At 37.7% G+C, this 20,750-nt stretch overlaps 1 protein-coding gene across 4 annotated transcripts in view; it reads left to right on the top strand.

The window, feature by feature from the left end:
- The window catches only part of RTTN (rotatin), a 167,880-nt gene that overhangs the window by 94,771 nt on the left and 52,359 nt on the right, over positions 1-20,750 (top strand). For all 4 annotated transcript variants that reach the window (XM_081252869.1, XM_081252870.1, XM_081252871.1 and 1 more), the window contains exons 35-40: positions 1,631-1,724; positions 5,647-5,839; positions 7,623-7,713; positions 11,180-11,333; positions 14,631-14,768; positions 17,284-17,501. In XM_081252869.1, coding sequence (XP_081108995.1) covers positions 1,631-1,724; positions 5,647-5,839; positions 7,623-7,713; positions 11,180-11,333; positions 14,631-14,768; positions 17,284-17,501 — 888 coding nt within the window. The remainder of the gene's footprint in view (positions 1-1,630; positions 1,725-5,646; positions 5,840-7,622; positions 7,714-11,179; positions 11,334-14,630; positions 14,769-17,283; positions 17,502-20,750) is intronic.

Genomic DNA, 20,750 nt, shown 5'->3' with positions numbered 1-20,750 from the left:
CTTGGTCACGAATGGTAACTCAGCGTTCTAATGAGCCAGGTGTTTAGTGGCCCTCAGAAGCTCTCTTTTCCTGCAGTGAATGCTATCTCTGTTTTCACCCGTAGTGAGGACTGCTTGAGTGTTTGCCAACTGAAAGGATATTCAGTGAAAAGATAAAGGATTCCGGCATCCTTGTCCTCTTAAACTTTCTTGTGTAACCAAGGGAGCTTGTGGCAGGAGCCAGGCTCGTTCATCAGCTCCTGCACGGTTGTGATGTCAGTCTCCATGTGTGCTTGTTGCTTCACACGCTAAAAGTTATCTGGATGTCTATTGATAGGAACTGTTTTTTTTTCTAAACACATCTCTTATAACCAATTTTAGGTAAATATAATTTTAAAAATGTCTTTAGGTTTTTTTCCCTGTTATGTAGATCTAATGTTATATCAAACAAGGCATTTTATACATGCTTATTTATGAGTGATTTATTTAGACTGAGATTTATCCAGCCTTCATTTTTAGATGACTTTATGTGCTTAACTTACTTTTTTGGCTACAGCTTCTGTATTTCTTATTACTGTAATGTCATACTTGAAGTGGTGAGAGGCAGTTGAGGTCTTAAGTTGAAAATGGGATTTTAAAAAACTATATATTAATTTCGTGTGCCATTTTCTTCAAATTTATATTCTCTTTACTATCAGAAACTGCAAATGAAAATAACCTTGGGTTTTGTTTTCATCCTGTTATATCAAGTCTAAGGTACCTACTTTAAGTGTTAGAATAGATATGTAATCAATATGCAAATATTGTGAGCTGTACAGTATCTGGGTTTGTGGTAGAGTTGATTCATAAGTTCTGTTGACAGCTTACCTGTGTACATGCACGGACCTGGAGCTTATCCAAGTATGGAAAGTTCATGCTGTCTCAGAGAAAAGAAAATTGATGGGAAGATACAGTATTTTTACACATATGAGGTACTTGACATCAGTTCGGGCTTTTTCAGTTTTAAGGCTTTTACAGCCTGCTCATTGGTAAACCTGTGTGTGAAATTGTGTTTGTTTTCTACAGAATTTCTGTTATGTTTAATGTTTCCAAAAAATGTATTCTGAAGAACAATGTCAGATATTGCCTAATTTTTAAAAACAGTTCATTTGTGACATGGGGAGAGGTAGAGAACAATCTTTTAATACTTCTGCTGATTCTTTTAGAGGCACTATTACAATTTGTGTGTGCCATTTGAAACTTTAAAAAACCCTTTTTTATAAATTAAGAAGTGCAAAATATCTCGAAGGACACAACGAATTATAAAGTAGGGTTTTTTTTAGCCTTTCAACATTTGAGCGTAAGTGGGAAGAGGCTTTATCAGGACCTTAAACTCTGGATGGGTTTCAGATCAAAACTGTGCGCCTTTGAGTTACTGATTGGTATAAACTGTAACAGCACCTATAAGAAGAACTAGAAAATGCCATTCAAAAAACTGTTTTAACTGTCGAGATATGGAGTATTTTCCGTTATACGAACTAGTGTACTTTTGTAATATACCTTTTTGTTCGAGGATATCTTGTATACATATTGCTCGTGTTTCATTTTCCAACTAGTACTGTGAATGAGTGACTGTTCCGAGTATAGAATGATTTTCTTTCCTGATCCCCAGGTGGCGGCGTCGTCGGCAAGTGCTGAAGTTCAGCCGCTACTGCTCTGCACGGCGCCTCTCCCCGAAGCCTCACATGACCAGTTTGTGGCTCAAGGTATCCTTTTAGGAAGACATTCTACTTTCAAAAATAAAAATGATAAGTTGGTCCAGGCAGATACGTTGAAAGTAAATGTTTAGATAAGAACCAAATTAAATAAGTCACAGAACAAACTGTCTAGATAAGAACAAAATGAAATATCACAGAACATGATAGAATAAATATATCAGAAATTAACAAAACAAATACTCTTAACTAATAAATGGGAATTTGGCCATCAAATAAAAAGTCTGACTGCCATATCGTGTCCTATTAGATAAGAGTAGATATTTGGTGTTTGAATCGAGGAACTAATGAATATTAATTAGCTTCATTTTTTTTCCCTTTTGGGAAAACGCCTCAATTTACCACAGTAATCCACTTGAAAGTGACGAGAATGGGGTCATAAGTATTTTGCAAAGCCTATGCTTTCATTTTAAAGCACACAAAGTGTTTTGAGTCTTTATTTTGTTAGAAATGCATGATGAGTAGCCTAGGGTTTATTTTTATTAATGACAATATATCGATTTTACTCTTTGTGTTAGGCACTGCCTCCAACTCTATTATGCTTTACGCTTTATATATTTATGTAGATTACAACCTAACTTTTGTTTTTTCTAAGACAGTAGATAGACCTTTATTCAGTAGCATTAAATTCCTAACCTATATAGAATATACTACCTAAAAAAAAGGTAATTTTAAACACTGACATATAAGCATGTGCAGAGAAAATGCTTTCTAAAACTTCAGAGATACTTGCTTAAGTAAGACTTTACTCTGAATTTTCATTACAGTGTTTGTTCCATAACTTCCTAAACAATGTCTCATTTTGGTTTTTAGTAATTTATGTTAACAATATACAAAAGAGTTTAATTATAGAAAGTACTCATTTGATCCTCTTAAGAACAAAAGGAGCAAACTCAGGTTGTTTTAAGTGGCTAAGGACACAGAGCATGAAATGAAATTTGATAATGAATTTCATGAATATTTATTTCTAAGAGTGTGTTACGTTACTATTTTTTAAACAGCTTTATTGAGATATAATTCACATTCATACAGTTCACCCATTTTAAGTGTACAATTCATTGTTTTTTTAATATATTCACAGAGTTGTTCAGTCATTACCACAGTCAGTTTTAGAACATTTTCATCACCCCAAAAAGAAACCTTGTTCCCATGAGCAATCACTCCTGATCTCTCCCATTCTCCCCAGCCTGAGGCAATGACTAATCTACTTTCCCTCTTTATAGATTTGCCTGTTTTGGACATTTCATAAAAATGGAATCATACGATATGTGTTCTTTTGTGTCTGGCTTCTTTCACTCAGCATAATATTTTTAAGATTTATCCGTGTCGTAGTCTGTATCAGTGATTCATTTCTTATTACTGAATGATATTCCACTGTGTGGATATACTATATGGATATATATGGATATACTGCATTTTATTTACCCGTTCATCAGTTGATGGACATTTGGATTTTTTCCACTTTTTGACTTTTATGAATAATAATGCTACAAACAGTCATACAGGTTTTTATGTGAACATACAGTTGTGTGGTTTTTGTTTGTTTTTTGATTTCCTTATTCTTGACTTGGATTTATTTTATTTTCAAGGATTGTGCTTAGAATATATATTCATGCTCAGTTTTACTGTTTGCCAATTACTTGAGTGTATGTATTTGACAAAAAAGTATTTTACTCCTTTTTGTTGAATCTGCCGACGAATCTTTGAATAGTACTGGAAAGCATTAAATATCTTTTGTCAGTGAGCCTTAAGACTAAAGCAATTTTGTTGTTACATATCTTTCTAAATTCCGTCTCTTTAAAATAGTTAGTGTTAAGATAAAATTTTTTTAGTGATAATGAGATTATAGTTCCCTCAGCTGGAATTCTCAGTGAAGGATTTCTCCATGAAGCTGGTTAGTCCTTTTATTTCTTGTTCTGTTAATTCTTGATTAACCAGGGAATTACAATGCCCCAAAGCGATTTAGAGCAGGATGACGAGAATTTTCCCTATCATGTACATTAGGGCCACTTTAGATGTCCAACTTCTCATTTTTAAGTTTAGTTTCTAACTTTTGTAAAAGAAAAATCCTTTTATGTTTTAAGAAAGGCTTTAACAGTGTCTCATGATCTATAAGCATACATTTGATCTACAAAGTTGAAAAGAATCATTACAAAATAAAAATGTTAGTATATTTGAGTATTACAAATATAAATAATTGAGATCTCTCCAGATAAAATATTACATTTTAAAAAATATATTGAATGAGTTTGAATTTCTTAAATGTTAAGCCCCTCCTATTTTATTGGTATTCTTTTCTTCTGTATGCTGCCCTAGAAGTGCTGAAGACATGTAGTACATCTTTTGTAAATATATAAAATTTTCCCTTAAAGGCAGTTGAACTATTTCTGTGGAATTCCCTAAATTTAATTTTCCCAATTTAGTTTAAAATATCAAATCTGTCTTGACAGTAAATAGTTCCAAAGTGCCTCCTCCAAGGAATTAGTAAATTACAAAGGAAAATATTATTATAACTTTATAATGGAGAAACCTAGTAGACACCACCTTAATCCATCAAATGGCCAAAGTTAACACCACCCATAATGGGCCAAATAGGAATCATGTTTCTCCTGATATAATGTCCTGAAGATCTAATTATGAGGGAACATCAAACATCAGACACTCTACAAGGAAACTAGCTTGTGTTCTTCACAAAATGTCCAGGTTCTGAAAAACAAAGCAAGACTGAGGAACCCTTCCAGTTCAAAACCCAGAGAGAGACATGAGAATTAAAGGCAAAGCAGATCTCGAATTGGATCCAAACAAGAAAAAGAACTTTTTCCTTTTGCTGTAAAGGATGCTGGTGGGACAGTATGCAAAATTTGGAAAAGGTCTATGGATTAGATAGTACCACTGCATCAATGTTAATTTCCTGGTTTTGATAATTGTACTGTGGTTATAAAAGACAAAGTTCTGTTTTTAGGAAGCTAACTTAGGATTAAAGGGGCATTTGTGTGCAGCTCACAAACAGTTCATAAGAAGGTAGGTAGATAGGTAGATAAAACGTGGTAAAATACTAATATTTAGGGATCTGGGTAAAGGTATATTGGGAATTTTTGTACTCTTGTACTTTTCGGTAAGTTTGATTTATTCAAAATATGTTTCTTTAAAAAAGAAATAAGAAACGAAGGTCATGAGGGAATCTTGAGGCAGATTAAGCTTTCTTGTTAGCAGTACCCTGCTGAGTCTTCTAGGAAAGTTCCCTCATATCTTCAATTCTAAAATCCAGAATCTCTGAAAACGGAAAGTTTTCTCAGAACACAGGTGGCAGTAAAGTTTTCCCGTACCTGTATATAGTTGGCTGCAAAATCTGACCAATTCTAGTTTGAGGTTGTATTTGCTTATGTATTCATCCTGCTTGCTGTGATTATGTGTCTCCTACATTGCAGAAATATTTATTTCCTTATGGGCTGATGCCCAAGATTCCATTGGAAGTGTTAATTAATATATGGTACACGTACCTTATTTTCTAAAATCTAAAAATATTTTGAATTCTGAAACACTTCTGACCCCTAGAGTTTCATAAAAAGGATTGTGGAGCATCTCTTTGTTCCTCAGTGTCTGAATGCTTGGGACACAAAACCATGCCCTGCCCTTCTTGTCTTGGCTAGTACACTGTCACCCAAGGTAGACACACACACCCTTGCGTACATGCATGTACACACACACACACACACACACACACTTTGGAGGAGTTGGACGTCTGACTTCCTGGCCTCGGGGTTGAGGTGTGTTGAGCAGTTAAGGGAATTTCCCAGCCATTTCTCTTTGGCAATTTTAGGAACTTTCCTCTGATTATCAAAACTTGTGAATATTGTACATAACCACAAGGTAAACAAAATGGTGATAATTTTCACACTTATTTCAATAATAGGTCAGCATGAAACTGCATCTCCACGGCTTCCTCATGATTCATCCCTTTCTGCTCCTCTGCCCAGACAGTGTGTTTTTGTCACTCCGCCTCTTCTTTCCGCGATGTGCAGCCTCCTAGACAGCCTCTTGGCAACGACTCCAGGCGACACTGCAAATGCTTTTCGACAAGCTCGTCTCATAGAGCTTCTTTGTAGGTAAGAGATAAATACTCCCAGAGAGGCGTGTAGACTGCAGGTTTTTGCTTTTGCCAGAATTGTCTCGACAGTTTTTATTTTAGATCTGTTAAAGCACTTGGATGGGTTTGTTACGTTGACTATTAAGCTTCCCCAGCTCCCCGTCCAGATTTTTTTTAAACTCCGAAGTTCTGAAACCTTATTTGTCCTCTGCCACATTCAAGGAATGTGATGCAAGTCTCCTTGGTCATTCAGAATGGAAGAAGGAGTTTTGGAGTTCACCTCCCTAGCAGTCATATCAGAATAATGTCCTTGGTTTGAAAAGTCTTTTTTTTTTTTTGTGGTACATGGGCCTCCCACTGCTGTGGCCTCTCCCGCTGTGGAGCACAGGCTCAGCGGCTATGGCTCACAGGCCCAGCCACTCCGCGGCACACGGGACCCTCCTGGACCAGGGCACGAACCCGTGTCCCCTGCATCGGCAGGCGGACTCTCAACCACTGCGCCACAAGGGAAGCCCTGAAAAGTCATTTTTAAAGTTCATTTGGAGTTACTTAGTTATGGGAGCCTGAGAGTTTTATTAGAAAGTAGTCTGATAAAATTCAGAGAAATCATGATTTGGTTCTTTCATTTATCTAATATTAATCAGTGTCTGACATAACTTTTTCTGATTTTCTGATTGGCTATATGATATAGTTAAAAAGGCCAAGGATATTGAATTCAGTCTGACTTAAGTCCTAATTAGAGTTCATTCTCTCACTAGTGTTGCAGCCTTGGGAAAGTAACTTTAATCTCTGAAGTGTCATTAATAAACACCTAGTTAATGGGGTTACCGTTAGGATTAAAAGTGATGTTGTCTAGGATACTGTCTTATCTTAAGTGTTCCTTTTCTCCTGACATATGTTTATTCTGGCCAGGTGTACCTACCTCCTGTTCACCACATATTCACTTGCATTTCTCTGTCTCTGCCCTTTGAACATTCACTGTCTGAAAGGTCTTCCTCCTCTTTGCCAGATCACAGTGCTTTCTCTTTCTTTCTGGGATAAGAACAGTCTAAAAAGAAAGAAGCCTGCCTTGCCTCCCTTCACAAAGTTGTGGTTACTCCTTTACTCTGCCCTTTATAATAAGCAGCAGGGTGTGAGTTTGTTCTGTTTACATTCATTTGTCATCTTTTCTACTTTGATGCCTACTAGAGTTGAAAAAAGGAAACTGCTAGTTGATTGTCTTTCCTTCTTGAATGTTTCCTGCCTCAAAAAGGGTCAGAGTGGGGCTTTTGGAATATACTGGCTTCTCCAGAGTCAGTTAAGAGTCTGTTGTGACATTGAGGGCACGGAGGTATTAAAGACTCTTTCATGGCAAAGGCTTATTTTTCCATCCCTGTTCTTTATTTCTGATTTAAATTTTTTTTCCTGTTTGTTTTTCACTATTTTGTTTTTTACTTTCAAAATCAGAACTTATTTCCTGGCAAATGTTTTTCCTGTTTTAAATAAGGACGTAACCACCAGGGTCTTTCTCTTGTTTCTTTTCCTTCTGAAAGGGCTTTATTATATTTTATTCTGCTTTTAATAGGTTTCATTAGATATTTTTCTTAGAATTCCTTGTTTCCCACATTTATCTGATGAGATCTTTTCCTGTGTTCTGAAATATTGTAGGGTAACTTTTATAAACATTTATTTCCGTTATTTTATAAAAATCCTTTTTCTTGAATTCTGTTCATGGTTATATCCGAACTTTAAATTCTGACGAATTAGTCTTCAGTAATAAGCATACTGATCATCTGAAGGGCGCTCCTTCTCTGTCCTCACAGCATCGCAGATGCTGCCCTCATAGAGACGAGCGTCCAGGAGCTCCAGGCCCTGCTGCCCGCGTCATCTCCTGTTGAACACGCTCAGGCTCAGGTAAGCGCCTGCACGTGCGTTCGTTTACCCTTAAATGCCAGAAACGTAAATTCTACTGAGGATATACTAACCACAGGAGAAAGTTGAACATCTCTCAGGATATACGTGGTATGACGAGGTTATTTGAAATAGGTTACTTAATAGATGGTAGAAAAGAGCAGTGGGGTTTGAAGACCTAGATTGTGTTCTGGTTCCATCATTAACCAGCTAGAAATGTTTAATCAAGGATCTGGGTATCTTTGAGCACCGTGTTAAAAAAAGGGGATGTTGTATAGCCCACCTTCCCCTTCTGTGATTTTAGGCTGTCTCTGTCATTTCCACCTAAATTGAAGTTGTGAAATACTTAGTGACTAAATTCTGTGTATATTCAAAACTCAGTCTAATAAGAATAAATTTATGTTTGTTCCTTCACAGATATTTAGTGTAGTTGCTGCTAATAGAAATATTATCATAAAATCAGATTTTGTAAGAAGGGCTACGTGATTTATTTGGGGTGAGAGATAATTACAGGCAGACTAGCAGTATCTTTTGCTTTGTGATGTCTTCTTTGAGCTTTCTGAATACGGCAGACCCCCTAGGGCAAGGTTGGGTAACACTGTACCTGATCTTCCAAACACTGTCCCACTACAGCGTTTTCATTTGTGAGTGTGCTTATTTGCATAATGACCATCGCCTCCATTTTTCTGTCTGTCCATCCAACAAATCTTTTTTTTTTTTTTTTTTATTAATAAATTTATTTATTTATTTATTTATTATTGGCTGTGTTGGGTCTTCGTTTCTGTGTGAGGGCTTTCTCTAGTTGGCGGCGGGCGGGGGCCACTCTTCATCGTGGTGCGCGGGGCTCTCGTTGCGGAGCACAGGCTCCAGACGTGCAGGCTCAGTAGTTGTGGCTCACGGGCCCAGTTGCTCCGTGGCATGTGGGATCTTCCCAGACCAGGGCTTGAACCCGTGTTCCCTACATTGGCAGGCAGATTCTCAACCACTGCGCCACCAGGGAAGCCCCAACAAATCTTTATTAAGGGCCTACTGTGTACCAGGATCTTCCCTAAATGAATGAAGCAAAGACCCTTTCCCTCAAGTTGGGAGAGTAGATAGTGAGCAACTGCATCTATACCTGATGATGTCTTAGACGTGGAAGAAGAAAAACTAAAGCAGGGACAGGAAGTGAGGTCAGAGTTGGGGGGGCAGGGCTTTTCCGCATGGGGTGGTCAGGGAGGGGCTTTCAGACAGTGACGTGTGGTCTGAAGTTTTAGTGAGGAAGCTGGTCCTATGGGGCATAGAAGGGCCCCTGAGAGCTGGCCTATTCAAGAAGCAGAAAGCAGTGGCCAGAGCAGAACCTGCGAGGCGGAGATGGGGCTAGAGAGTTCAGGGCTCCATGAAGGCAGGGCCTTCCTGTTTCATTCCATTGTGTCCTGAGTGTCAGGCACAGTGCCCTTCCCATGGCAGGTGCTCATTCAGTCCCTGTGGAATGAATGAATAATAACAGTAACGAACCTTCATGGGTGCTTGTTTGTGTGAATTTATGTAATGCTCACATCAATCACATGAAGTACCATTAGCGGCCCTTTTTTATAAAGGAAATGACTGGAGCCCAGAGATGAGTAGCTTGCCCAGGGTCACTCACACAGTAAGGGCAGAGCCAAGATGCCAGAACATGCAGGCTGGTTCTAGAAGCCACGCTCTTACTGCTGCACTGCCTGGCCTTATGTAGACTAAATGTTCTTGCCTTTTGTCCTTACATAAGATCATTCATTCCAGAAAAATTTTGGAGCACATGCTTTGCCACATTGTGTCGTAGGTGCTAGTGATGCATCTCTGAACAAAGCAGACACATGCCCCTGCCCACATGAAGTCTGTGTCCTCGGTACAGGAGAGACAGTAAACAGTAAATAAAATTTAACTGTTTTATCGGATGGTGGCGAATGGTGTGGAAAAAATAAATGAGGATGGGTAAAGGGGAGACAGGTTGATGTTTTTCTTGTCGGGTGGTCAGAAAAGGCCTCCTGGAGGTGAGATGTGAGCAGATGCCTCGGAGGTGACGAAACAGGCCGTGGGTCGTGGGCAAAGTGTGTGGGCAGGACTCTGCACGGTGAGCCTGCAGGCAGCCAAGGTACGAGGGTTCTGAAGCATGGAGTCGGTTGGTTGGTCTATTTATTTGAAGAAGGAGTTTCAAACATAAAAAAAGAGCTACTTTATGAACTACCATATCAATAGCTGATTACATCTTCAGTATGGTAATTTACAAAAGAATCTTTGACAGCTCAGTTGTTCTCTCTCTCTAATGCTTCCTCACCTCCCATGGTTTATCTGTTTATGGTTACACCATACCTGGAGAGGGCAGACTCGCTGTAACTTCAGTAGTGTAGTGTATGAGGGGATCAAAAAATACTTCACAGCAATAAGGAAATTAAATTTCACAAACTGCTTGCATTCTACCCAATGGGAAAAGCGTAGCGCCACCTATACTTTTATGTAAAATATATCTGCAGATTAGATAAAGGGACTACCTTTCATCAAGAGAAGTAGGACAGGAGAACTATTTGGAAATAGTCTGAGGCCATTTACCGTAGAGGCACTACGCCTCCACAAACGCCCAATGGTCCCTGCTCTCACAACAGCAGCCGAATAAGGTGGGAGCAAAAACTGTGAGTGTGTGTGTGTGTGTGTGTGCGCGCGTGCGCACATGTGTACAGAATGAGACAGAGGCTTCAGAATATCTCTGTAAAGTTCATTTATATGGGCTGTCTCATTGCCCGGGGATAGTGGACAAATGAGTCCTCGCAGTTTATTCTTAAATTATTATATATCCAGAGAATTTTTTTAAAGTACTCTTGCCGGTTAATACTTCTTATGCTATTAGTATGTATCAAGCAACATTCCAGAGATGTTTTTATTGGTAATTTGGGGGAAGATTTAATTTTTCTTTTGTAACTAAGAATAGTATTTTTATGCTGAAGGATAGTTGAGGCCAAACATTGGACATGTTTGCAGTTTATTTGTAGCAATAACTAGGCTATTAAGCTGGCTTTTCCCACCCCTCAGTTGTACACTTTAAAGAGTATTTTATAATCTTTCTTTACAAAATTGTAGATTTTATGGCTTTGGACTGCCTTTTTTGCTTCTTCCAGAGTATTGGTTCTACAATTTAGCTACTTGAAAAATATGAAGACTTTCTTTCTCTAAATAGAATTCAGAATTTGGTTTTGGAAATGTTGCTTTGTTTGGTATTATTATAGTTGACAGTGTTAATGTGGCCATTAATGACAAGCTTATGAGAAAAATAATGCTTTGCTGTGTATTCATTTTAGGTCTTTAAAAATTATGCTGAATATTTTATTACTTTTTTATTAACTTATGTTACAAAAAAGTGACTTCTTATAATGCATAGAGAACTAAAATACTTTATCACTGAGATGGGCTTTTCATGTGACATGCTTTGTTTTACTTTATATCCTTTTTTGAATAGGTATCCTTTCTCCTAGAATACCTGTCCTCTTTGTCCAGGCTTCTGCAGTCATGTTTATTGGTAGATCCTGACCTTGTGATTCAGGATGAGATTCTGAAACCTCTTATCACAAACATCATCAGAGTTCTCACCATATGCACCAAAGATATATCAGGTAAGCTTTATTTTTTTAGTTTAGGATGAAAGTAAATAGTACTGAGGAAGAATATCTTACCTTGCACCAGGTATTCAGATCAAGGTCACATGTTGGGTTGTTCTTTGCCAGTATTTTGGAAGCCTTTTATAATGTGTTTTATAGTTTGGATATTTTAAGTGGTTCCAGGAGACCATTTGAGGCAATTATGTAGTATAATAAAGGACCATTCCCTGTGCTGTCATTTTAAATGTGGGTAAAGTTCTTTATGATATGTTAGAAAGTGCACTAAGTATTACATAGTAATTATTCTTATAGTCTATGGCTAAATAACAAGTTTAAGCAAGTCTAGAATACAGTATCAGAAATTTCCTAAGGTCTGGATTTTTTTTTGGTTTTTTTTGGCTGTGTTGGGCCTTTGTTGCTGTGCATGGGCTTTCTCTAGTTGAAGCGAGCGGGAGCTACTCTTCGTTGCGGTGCGCGGGCTTCGCATCGCAGTGGCTTCTCTTGTTGCGGACCACGGGCTCTGGGCCTGTAGGCTTCAGTAGTTGCAGCACTCGAGCTCAGTAGTTGTGGTGCGCGGGTCCTAGAGCATGCGGGCTTCAGTAGTTGTCGTGCGTGGGCTCAGTAGTTGCGGCATGCGGGCTCTAGGGCGCACGGGCTTCAGTAGTTGTGGCACACAGGCTCGGTAGTTGTGGCTCATGGGCTCTAGAGCACAGGCTCAGTAGTTGTGGCACACTGGCTTAGTTGTTCCATGGCATGTGGGACCTTCCTGGACCAGGGCTCGAACCCGTGTCCCCTGCGTTAGCAGTCAGATTCTTAACCACTGCACCACCAGGGAAGTCCTGGAATTCTTAAAAAATATACTTTGATGAAATGTTGAACATGGAGCTTAGTAGTGGAGAAAATTAAAACAACAAGGTTCATTGTCAAAATTAAGATATGATAATTGTCTAAAATAGTTTATAATGAAGTAATTGATCATGTGATAATTCTCTTTGCCCATCAATTCTTTTTTTTTTTTTTAAGAAGATGTTGGGGGTAGGAGTTTATTAATTAATTTATTTATTTTTGCTGTGTTGGGTCTTCGTTTCTGTGTGAGGGCTTTCTCTAGTTGTGGCAAGCGGGGGCCACTCTTCATCGCGGTGCGTGGGCCTCTCACTATCGCAGCCTCTCTTGTTGCGGAGCACAGGCTCCAGATGCGCAGGCTCAGTACTTGTGGCTCACAGGCCTAGATGCTCCGCAACATGTGGGATCCTCCCAGACCAGGGCTCGAACCCGTGTCCCCTGCATTAGCAGGCAGATTCTCAACCAGTGCGCTACCAGGGAAGCCCCATCAATTCATTCTTATTTAGTCCTTTGAATTTATGGATTTGCAGGGTTTAGGTCTGGTAAGTGAAGTGGTTTATGATGCCCAGCAAAGCCGGTCCTCTGTGTCTCATCAGTACTAAGTTATCCCAGTGCTAGAGCAGCAGTAATTACTTACATGGAAATTTTGCAAGTGGCAGTGATGTCCTGACTAAGCTAATTAGGTTACACCATGTGTTCTCTGCAAGGGTGATGATGTCTCCCTACAAGGAGCAAAAAGTGATTCTTGAGAGAAAGGGATGGGGGAGAAAAATCTTAGCTGTTACAGTGGTTTGTGGCCCTCAAAAGCTCAACTCTTCTCAATAAAATCTTATTCCTTAGTATTTAGTTTCTCTTGTTGGGTATCACTTGAGAAGCTTTGACATTGAGCTCATGGAACATGTATGAGAAATATGCAAGATAAGTGCTAAAAACCTGGTGCGAACATGGCTGTGACTGGAGTGCTTTTGATCTAATGCTTGATCCCAAAGTCACATGACAAGAGGTGGCCTGCATGTTTTGGCTGTCAGCAGCTGCCTTGTGGATGTTTTATTGATTTCCTTGCTTTGATTTGAGGCTTTGAAAATTAAATTAAAATGGTATATATTTTAATATTTAAGTATATGAAAGTTATTTAACCCATAATTAATTATGCCAAGTGCTGAAAAGAAAAAATGTCAGTAATATCTGAATGTATATTTAGCAGGTGGTTAAGTTAAAAGTTATTTTCTCATATCTTTCAAACATTAAACATTAAAATAATTAATTTTTAAGAAATTAAATTTTTTTTCTGGAAAAATAACAGTTTTGAATGATTTTATAAAACATTGATCATACTTCTGGTATATATTTATATGATTTGATGATTTTCATATATAATTTTATATATCTTAATTTATATGTGTAAATAAATTACATTAAAATTGTTCAGCAAGCACAGTTATAAAGTTAAATGTGAATAGCTTTTTAGTTTTTAATTTAACTTTCAACTTAAATATTTTATTTGACCATCTTAAGCCTATATTAAATAAAGCTATTTACTCTTTTTATGTGTAAAGTACAAATATATAGATATTACATAAACAGATATATGGTATCTGTGAAATTAATATTTCACGGGGATTGTGATAAGGTGACATATGATTAAAAAGGCTCCTATTTATAGAGCTGATAATGACAAAAGGTTGAGAAAGACCAAAGGTTGCTACAATCCAGCCTCCCTGGAAGATGCTCTTTCCCAGTGCCTCATTGATGCTGAAGAACACTGAGCGGGGAGCCTTCAGTTCCTTGTAATGAGTTTAACACAGTTGGCAGATAACTGCTGGCGGTGTGGCCACAGATGACTGTCCTAAGGTAGCTACTGCCCTCCAGCTCCCATTTGCCTAGTAGAGAGAAGGGAAAGGCTGTTTTTCCTCTAGAAGGTTAATTGCTGCATCCTTAGCCATACGTAGGCAAAGCTGCAGAATCCTCTTTGGTATCACAGTTTTCCTTTTGGGGAAATACTCTTTTCCGTTCTTCAAAGAAGTTTCCTTTCTTTACTGCTGTGACCTTGGCCATTATGTTTTCCCCTTTCACCCCTACACAAAGCTGCTAGAGGGGATAAAGAAAACAGGAGAAACTTCACTTTTATAGAAGTAGCACAAGCAATGACATGTTTTTATGATGTGCCCAATATGTAGTTCTGAGGCTATGGCTTAATATTTAGTTTGCCAGTTTCTGCTTATTGTTGAATATGCTTTAATAAAAGGAGGATGTGTGAGTGTGTATTCATTTATCCATAGGAGGGTGGGTGGAAGAGAGATCTTTAAGAAGCAATGAAAAGGAGAAATTGAAATAAATTTTGGATCATGCTGAATTACGTTTGTCTTCATTTGATGAATGCATACCTCTTATTTTATGTGTAATGAAGTGTCTTGGTGAAGTTTTTCTTCTTTGTGCTAATAACTTGAAATGTTTTGATTAATTTTATAGATAAAGAGTTAGTATCGGCTTTTTATCAGACATGGACACATTTATTTAACCTTCTGGCCACACTCCTGAGGAAAGCTGGCCCTGCCTCTTTCCCATCTATTACGATGGGTCTGGCCAGGTACTGGGCGACGGTGGTCGGTAAGAAGATAGTCTCGCTGGGTTTGGGGTTGTTCTGCTAATAAAAATTAAGATAATCCCTTATTTCTGATTTTGTGTATAATTTATATGTATTCTCTAAAATTAAGTAGTTATGGCATGGTATATGAAAGAGGAACAAGGTACTTGCTTCGAGAAATTTGCAGTGCTCTTGAGGAGCCCAAAAAATGCATTTAAAAAAAAATGAAACATGTGTCAAGATACTATAAAAACAAGTAAGAAAAGCCTGTGGCGTTATGAAGATACATATGATGTGATTATAAAACAATGAGATAGATTTTCTTCTGTTGATGTAGAAACCCACCTCTTTTCTCACACATATGCATTGTGAGTGGGTAAAGCTGCCTGTATAATATCCTGCTTACATGATAACTTGGAAAGTTATAATAAAAATAGTGTCTTGTCTTGAGACATGAGGATTTTCTGATAGCCAAGGGTATAGTGTAGTTAATTATTTTTGTAAGATGTTTTCCATATAGTAGTTGCCTACCACAATAAACAAATGATTGTTTTTTATATTACTGCTGTCTTCAATTTTTCATAAAGTCTCTTCTAAATTTTAGTATAGCAAGAGCCTTTTTATAAATGTATATAAATAACACTTGTTACCTTTTAAAAATAGCCAGTTAAAATGTATTCAAAATTGAGTTCTTTTAAGTTTCCACTAATTCAACTGACTTATTTTTTCACATTTCATTTTATCATTTGGTCATTCTGTAAACTTACATGTATGGTACATTTTGTCACCAGAGTGATAGTTTTGAAGAAAGGTTATGGGGAAGTACATGTTCAGCAAGAAACAGAATTGTTAGTTATCTGGATATAGGAGTTCTGAGTTTACCCTAAGGGGAATAGTGTCCATTTAGGGATTATTATTTTGTTAAAAGAGATAAAAATTGAAAGAGATTGACCAAGTGCGTGATTAATATTTTCCTCTTGCGTCCATGGTGTGGGGCAGGGGGGAAACTACTTTATCATCTGAATCACCAGTAGTACAGAGCAGCATGCTTTATGGCACTCATATGGGGCACCTAGGCCAGCTGGTCAAATCTGGCCACTGCCTGATCTGGTAAATAAAATCCTACTGGAACACAGCCACGCTTATTCATTTCCTTATTGCCTGTGGCTGCTTTCCTGCTACAGCAGTAGAGAGGTGAATATTTGTGACAAAGGCCCATGACCTGCAAAGCATGAAATACCTAGTTACCCTTTGACCCTTTGCAGAAAAAGTTTGCTGACCCATGATTTAAGCCTGTTTACCTGACACTGTTTCCCTAGTGATAAAATAAAGACATATTAAATTCAGTCTTTCTACAAAATATACACACAGTTTTGTATAATAATGGTGCTAATAAAAAACAACCTACTACATATACTTTTAGCTTTGATAATCACAATGTTGATGAAAATATAACTAATAAGAATGATAATTGATATTCCTCACTGAGGGGTTGTTTTTGTCTGTTTTCTGTTTCTCTTATCATTTTCCATCCCATGTGCCCATACGCATTTAAAACATATTAAGTCACTTTGTAACTTAAGTTATCTATAACAGTTTTTTCTCAAATCTAATATTTAGACATCATTTAAATGATTCCCATGAAACCCGCTGACTAAATTTCTTTTCTTATGTTACTTAAGAACATAAGAATTTCTATAAGCCTGAATCTAGGTAGAAATTCTTATGGTTATAACTCATAGACAAGTATAAATCCAAAATAATATAAAAATAAAACACAACAAAATTATAAACCAGTGCAGTCAAATTAATAAAATTAATGTAATATAGCAAACATTCTTTTGATTAAATTTAAATCAGTGCTCACAACAGGAGATTAATGATGACTGCTTCAGTCTAGATTCTTTTGAGTTTGTTTGCCTATTCTTTCCTCTCTGTTATACTTGGAGATCACTTCATAATCACTCTTGTTCTCTCTCTGAACTACTTTGAAACCTTTGTTCCTACATTATGCCAACACTGCAAGCTGGGTCTTATTTTAAGTACTGTTTAGCATCAACTTGTTTGAAAACAGAAAAACAATCACACTTACTTGTAAAATAGTAATCTAGATAATCCAGAGTGTAGTTACATTAACTATTTTTTAAGGTTAACACTGAAATAAAAACTCAAAAACTCTAGAGTGTTTTTGGGTCCCCCAGTAGACCCCAGAGGGATCAGTACTCATTTATATATAATCCTCTTATTTTAGATCTTAGCAGATATTGTGTATATGTACACTTGTACACACACACTCACATTCATATAAAAAAGAACCTATATAAAAAGAACAAAATGAAAATTAGATTCCTTCATCAGTAGGTTGTCTTAGTACTGTTTAACTTACCTTTAAACACTACGGTTATTCGTGTGCTAATAAGCTTTACTTCGTTAGAAATAAAAAAGCGATAAACTTCATTACTCAAATGAATCTGATTAACTTCTTTAATTTTGAAGAAGTTTTCAGTCATTTACATATGGAATTATTCTCTCTTTCAGATATGTTCTGCAAATGTGTGGGTTTGTCTAGCACCTGCCCCACTCTGTGTACTGCCAGCCTGCAATTCCTTTCTCTTCTCCTGACTGAAGAAGCAAAAAGGCATCTCCAGGATAAGGATAAAACAAGTTTATGCCACAGTCCAACGATGGCTTCACTTCTTGATAAAACCCAGGAAAGTCAGAAATCTCTAGAACAACTTAATGAAGTAATTCTTCAGGTATGTGATTTCTTAATTTTTCAAGATTTGGTTTAGTTTTTAAATGAATTGACTTTCAGTCTTGGTCTTGTAAGAATTTTTTTCAGTCATTTGAATTAAAAAACAATTAATGCTCACTATGACAATTTAAATAATAGAAAAATATATAAAGTTAAATTAACCATCTCCTCTCCAGTCTCATTCCTCTGATGCTGACCGGTTTCTTTAATACACATGATGTAAAAATTCAAAATGAAACATTAGTAATTTAAATCCACTGTTTATCAAAATAGTTTGCTGGGTCATGACCAGAATGATCACGTTTCAGGAATACAGCTATAATTCATAATTTATCGCCACTTTCAAGACATGTTTACATCTTTGAAAATATTTTTACCTAAATGGCATTTGGCTTCTACTGTAAACGAGCTATATATTTAAGGGGTATGTCCATGGAGGTAGGTGGACGTGGTTGGTATATTTCTGGGAAAATGCCCCCTTTCCAAACCCTGCTGCCTATTTTATCTTGTAAACTTATTTTTTGCAATCCTAAAATATGAACCAAGAATTTTGTTTCATCAAAATCTTTCTAAAGCCGCTGAAGTATTGTTATTTTATATATAGATTAACAGTTAAAAAAAAAACGGTAAGTGTTTCCTGAGTTGCACAGCTTTTTACAAATAGGAATATTACTAGATTTTTCAGTATTAAGAATCCTTTTTAATAATCACATTTAATAAATCAGCTATACTCCAATAAAGTTAAAATTAAAAGAAAATCATCATACGGTTTTATGAGTTTTGTCTTCTCACTGGAAGGTGGGTCAGTGGTGGGTGGGCACACTGAAGGGTTTGCTCCTGCTTCCCGGGCAGCCAGCCGTGTTTCACAGTCAGCCTGTGTTCTGCCCACTTGCCGCCGTCCCTGGGGCCTAGGGTTCTGGGATCTTTGCGCCTCCCATGCCCGGGAGGGTTGTGGTCACGCAGGTCCTTCTGGTATGGCCCCTTGTGTGTTTGGCATGACAGCCTGATTGTGTTGGGGTGCAGAGTTGGCAGAGGCAGGGGCAGCCCCCGGCCCCGCCTGAGCTGCCTGTGGAGGGGCTCACGGGCTCCTCGGGGACTTCTGTCCCCCTCGCCCAGCGGACTCTAGTGGTCTTCATGGCACGGGAAGGAGGCTGGTAAGGGCTCCCCAACACCTCCTCTTCTGTCTCAGCAGCTTCCTCAGGAGCTGGAGCTCTAGGGGACAGGTCCCCAAAGTATTCCTCAGAGACACCTATTCTTGGGAAGCCACCACTTCCTGTAGCTCCTCCCTCACTTATTCCACTCGATTTTTCTTAGTTTAGAACCCAAACTGGACACTGTTCTAATTGTCTCAGTCACCATCACAACAATAGGCTTTATTCCCCCATGATAAACTGAGTCCGATTTTGCACTTTATGGAATACGGTTGGCTCTCCGTATCTGCGGGTCCTGCCTCCGGGGAGTCAACCAAATGCGGATTGAAAATGTTTTTTAAAAAATTTTCAGAAAGTTCCAAAAAGCAAAACTTGAATTTGCTGTATGCCCAGCAACTATTTCCATAACATTTACATTGTATTAGGTATTAGAAGTAATCTAGAGATGACTTAACGTAAATGGGAGGATGTGCCTAGGTTATATGCAAATACTTCGCCATTTTACGTGAGGGACTTGACCCTCCGCAGGTTTTGGAATTCCCGGGGATCCTGGAACCAATCCTCCGTGGATACCGAAGGACCCCTGTGTTCTAAGCAGGAAACGAAACTTTACACTTGACCGAAGTTCTGCCCCGGCCCCGATCAGCAATCGTTACTAGTTTCCCAATTTTGGCTTTGGCGGAACACTCTTCTCCTGGGCGAGGGGCCTTTGCTTGTGCCAACAGGTTTTTCTCTTCAGGGAAACCGAGGGTATCTCAGTGGTTTTCCTGATGATTAGCTAACTTTCCTCCCCATTTCTTCCACATTACAAAAGATACAAGATCTGTGTGGATACGGATATGTTAACCAGTTATTTAAATCGTGTTTCCTCATAAATCATACTCTTCTTGCTCATGTAAACAGTAGAATATGAACATGTGACTTTTGTTAGAAGGGCACAGAAATTGAGGACAAAGGAGAGAAAGGAATTGTACCTTTGACAGTTTATGAGAGAAACGTATGCCTGACATGAGATGGGGCATTTATTGATGAACTTGTTAAACTGCAGATACTGTGTTTTCTTTACAGTGCCCCGCATAAAGATGATATGTGAATTAAAATATTGTTAGAATGCATTAAGCAGCAATACATTATAATAAATCGCATATGTTTCTTAATATATATCCATGTGGGCCATGAATTGTGCCGGGAGTTATATGAAGCAAAGTAAACTCTAGTCTTTAAATCATCAGAAAAAGTAGTATTCTGAAATTGCCTTTCAAAGGCATATTTAAATTTTCTGTAAAACTGTACTCAAAAAATATTAGACATGTGACCTTAGGCATATCACTTAACCTTTTCTGATTCGGTTCTTCAGTGCAAATGGTAGGATTGTGTTACATTGTTGCTCAGCTTCTGCTGGCTCTAAAATTCTCCGTCTCCTGATAAATTATATTGTATGTAACTTCAATTAAAATGTTGTGACAAAGAATCTTTTGTAACGGCTGCTTTACAGCAGTATCCTACAGATGGTACATGGAGAAAGTTTGCATTTGGTACTCATCTCTTAAATCACGTATGTTTATTTTTCCATAATTTTTGTAATTCTGTTTTGAGGTGCCTTCAGGTTCAGAAACTGTTAGCTGTCTTTTGAACATAAAATATTGAACACATTTGACTTAATGGAGATTTTGCCTTCTCTAGTGAGATACTCAATATGTTTCATTTGCAAATACATATAGATAACAAGATTAGTAAAAGCTATCTCTATAATAGGTTTTGTCTGTAATTGCTATGTTGGATTATTTTTACTCTTTTTATATGATATGATATCTAAGGATAGTAATGCAAGGAAACAGCAAACTTATGTCACATTTTAGGAGGTATGTTTTGCACTACTGCTTAGTGAGTGGTAAAATTCAACAGTAAATCTGTTGGAGAGCAGACGTGTTACATATTTGAGATTCTGCTGTGTCAGTGAACGTTCACTGTAATTAAAAAGGCTCTTCTCTACTTTAGTACCTTGTGGAAAGAAAGCAAAAAGTCTAGATCACCTAGTGTATGGAAGGAGCTATATCACACACTGTGTAATATGTAAACAAATTACGTTGGGTCCTCTT

The sequence above is a fragment of the Mesoplodon bidens genome (assembly GCF_964165515.1).
Source record: "Mesoplodon bidens genome assembly, chromosome: 13".
Lineage (NCBI taxonomy): Eukaryota > Metazoa > Chordata > Mammalia > Artiodactyla > Ziphiidae > Mesoplodon > Mesoplodon bidens.
This window is presented reverse-complemented; position numbering and strand designations above follow the sequence as displayed.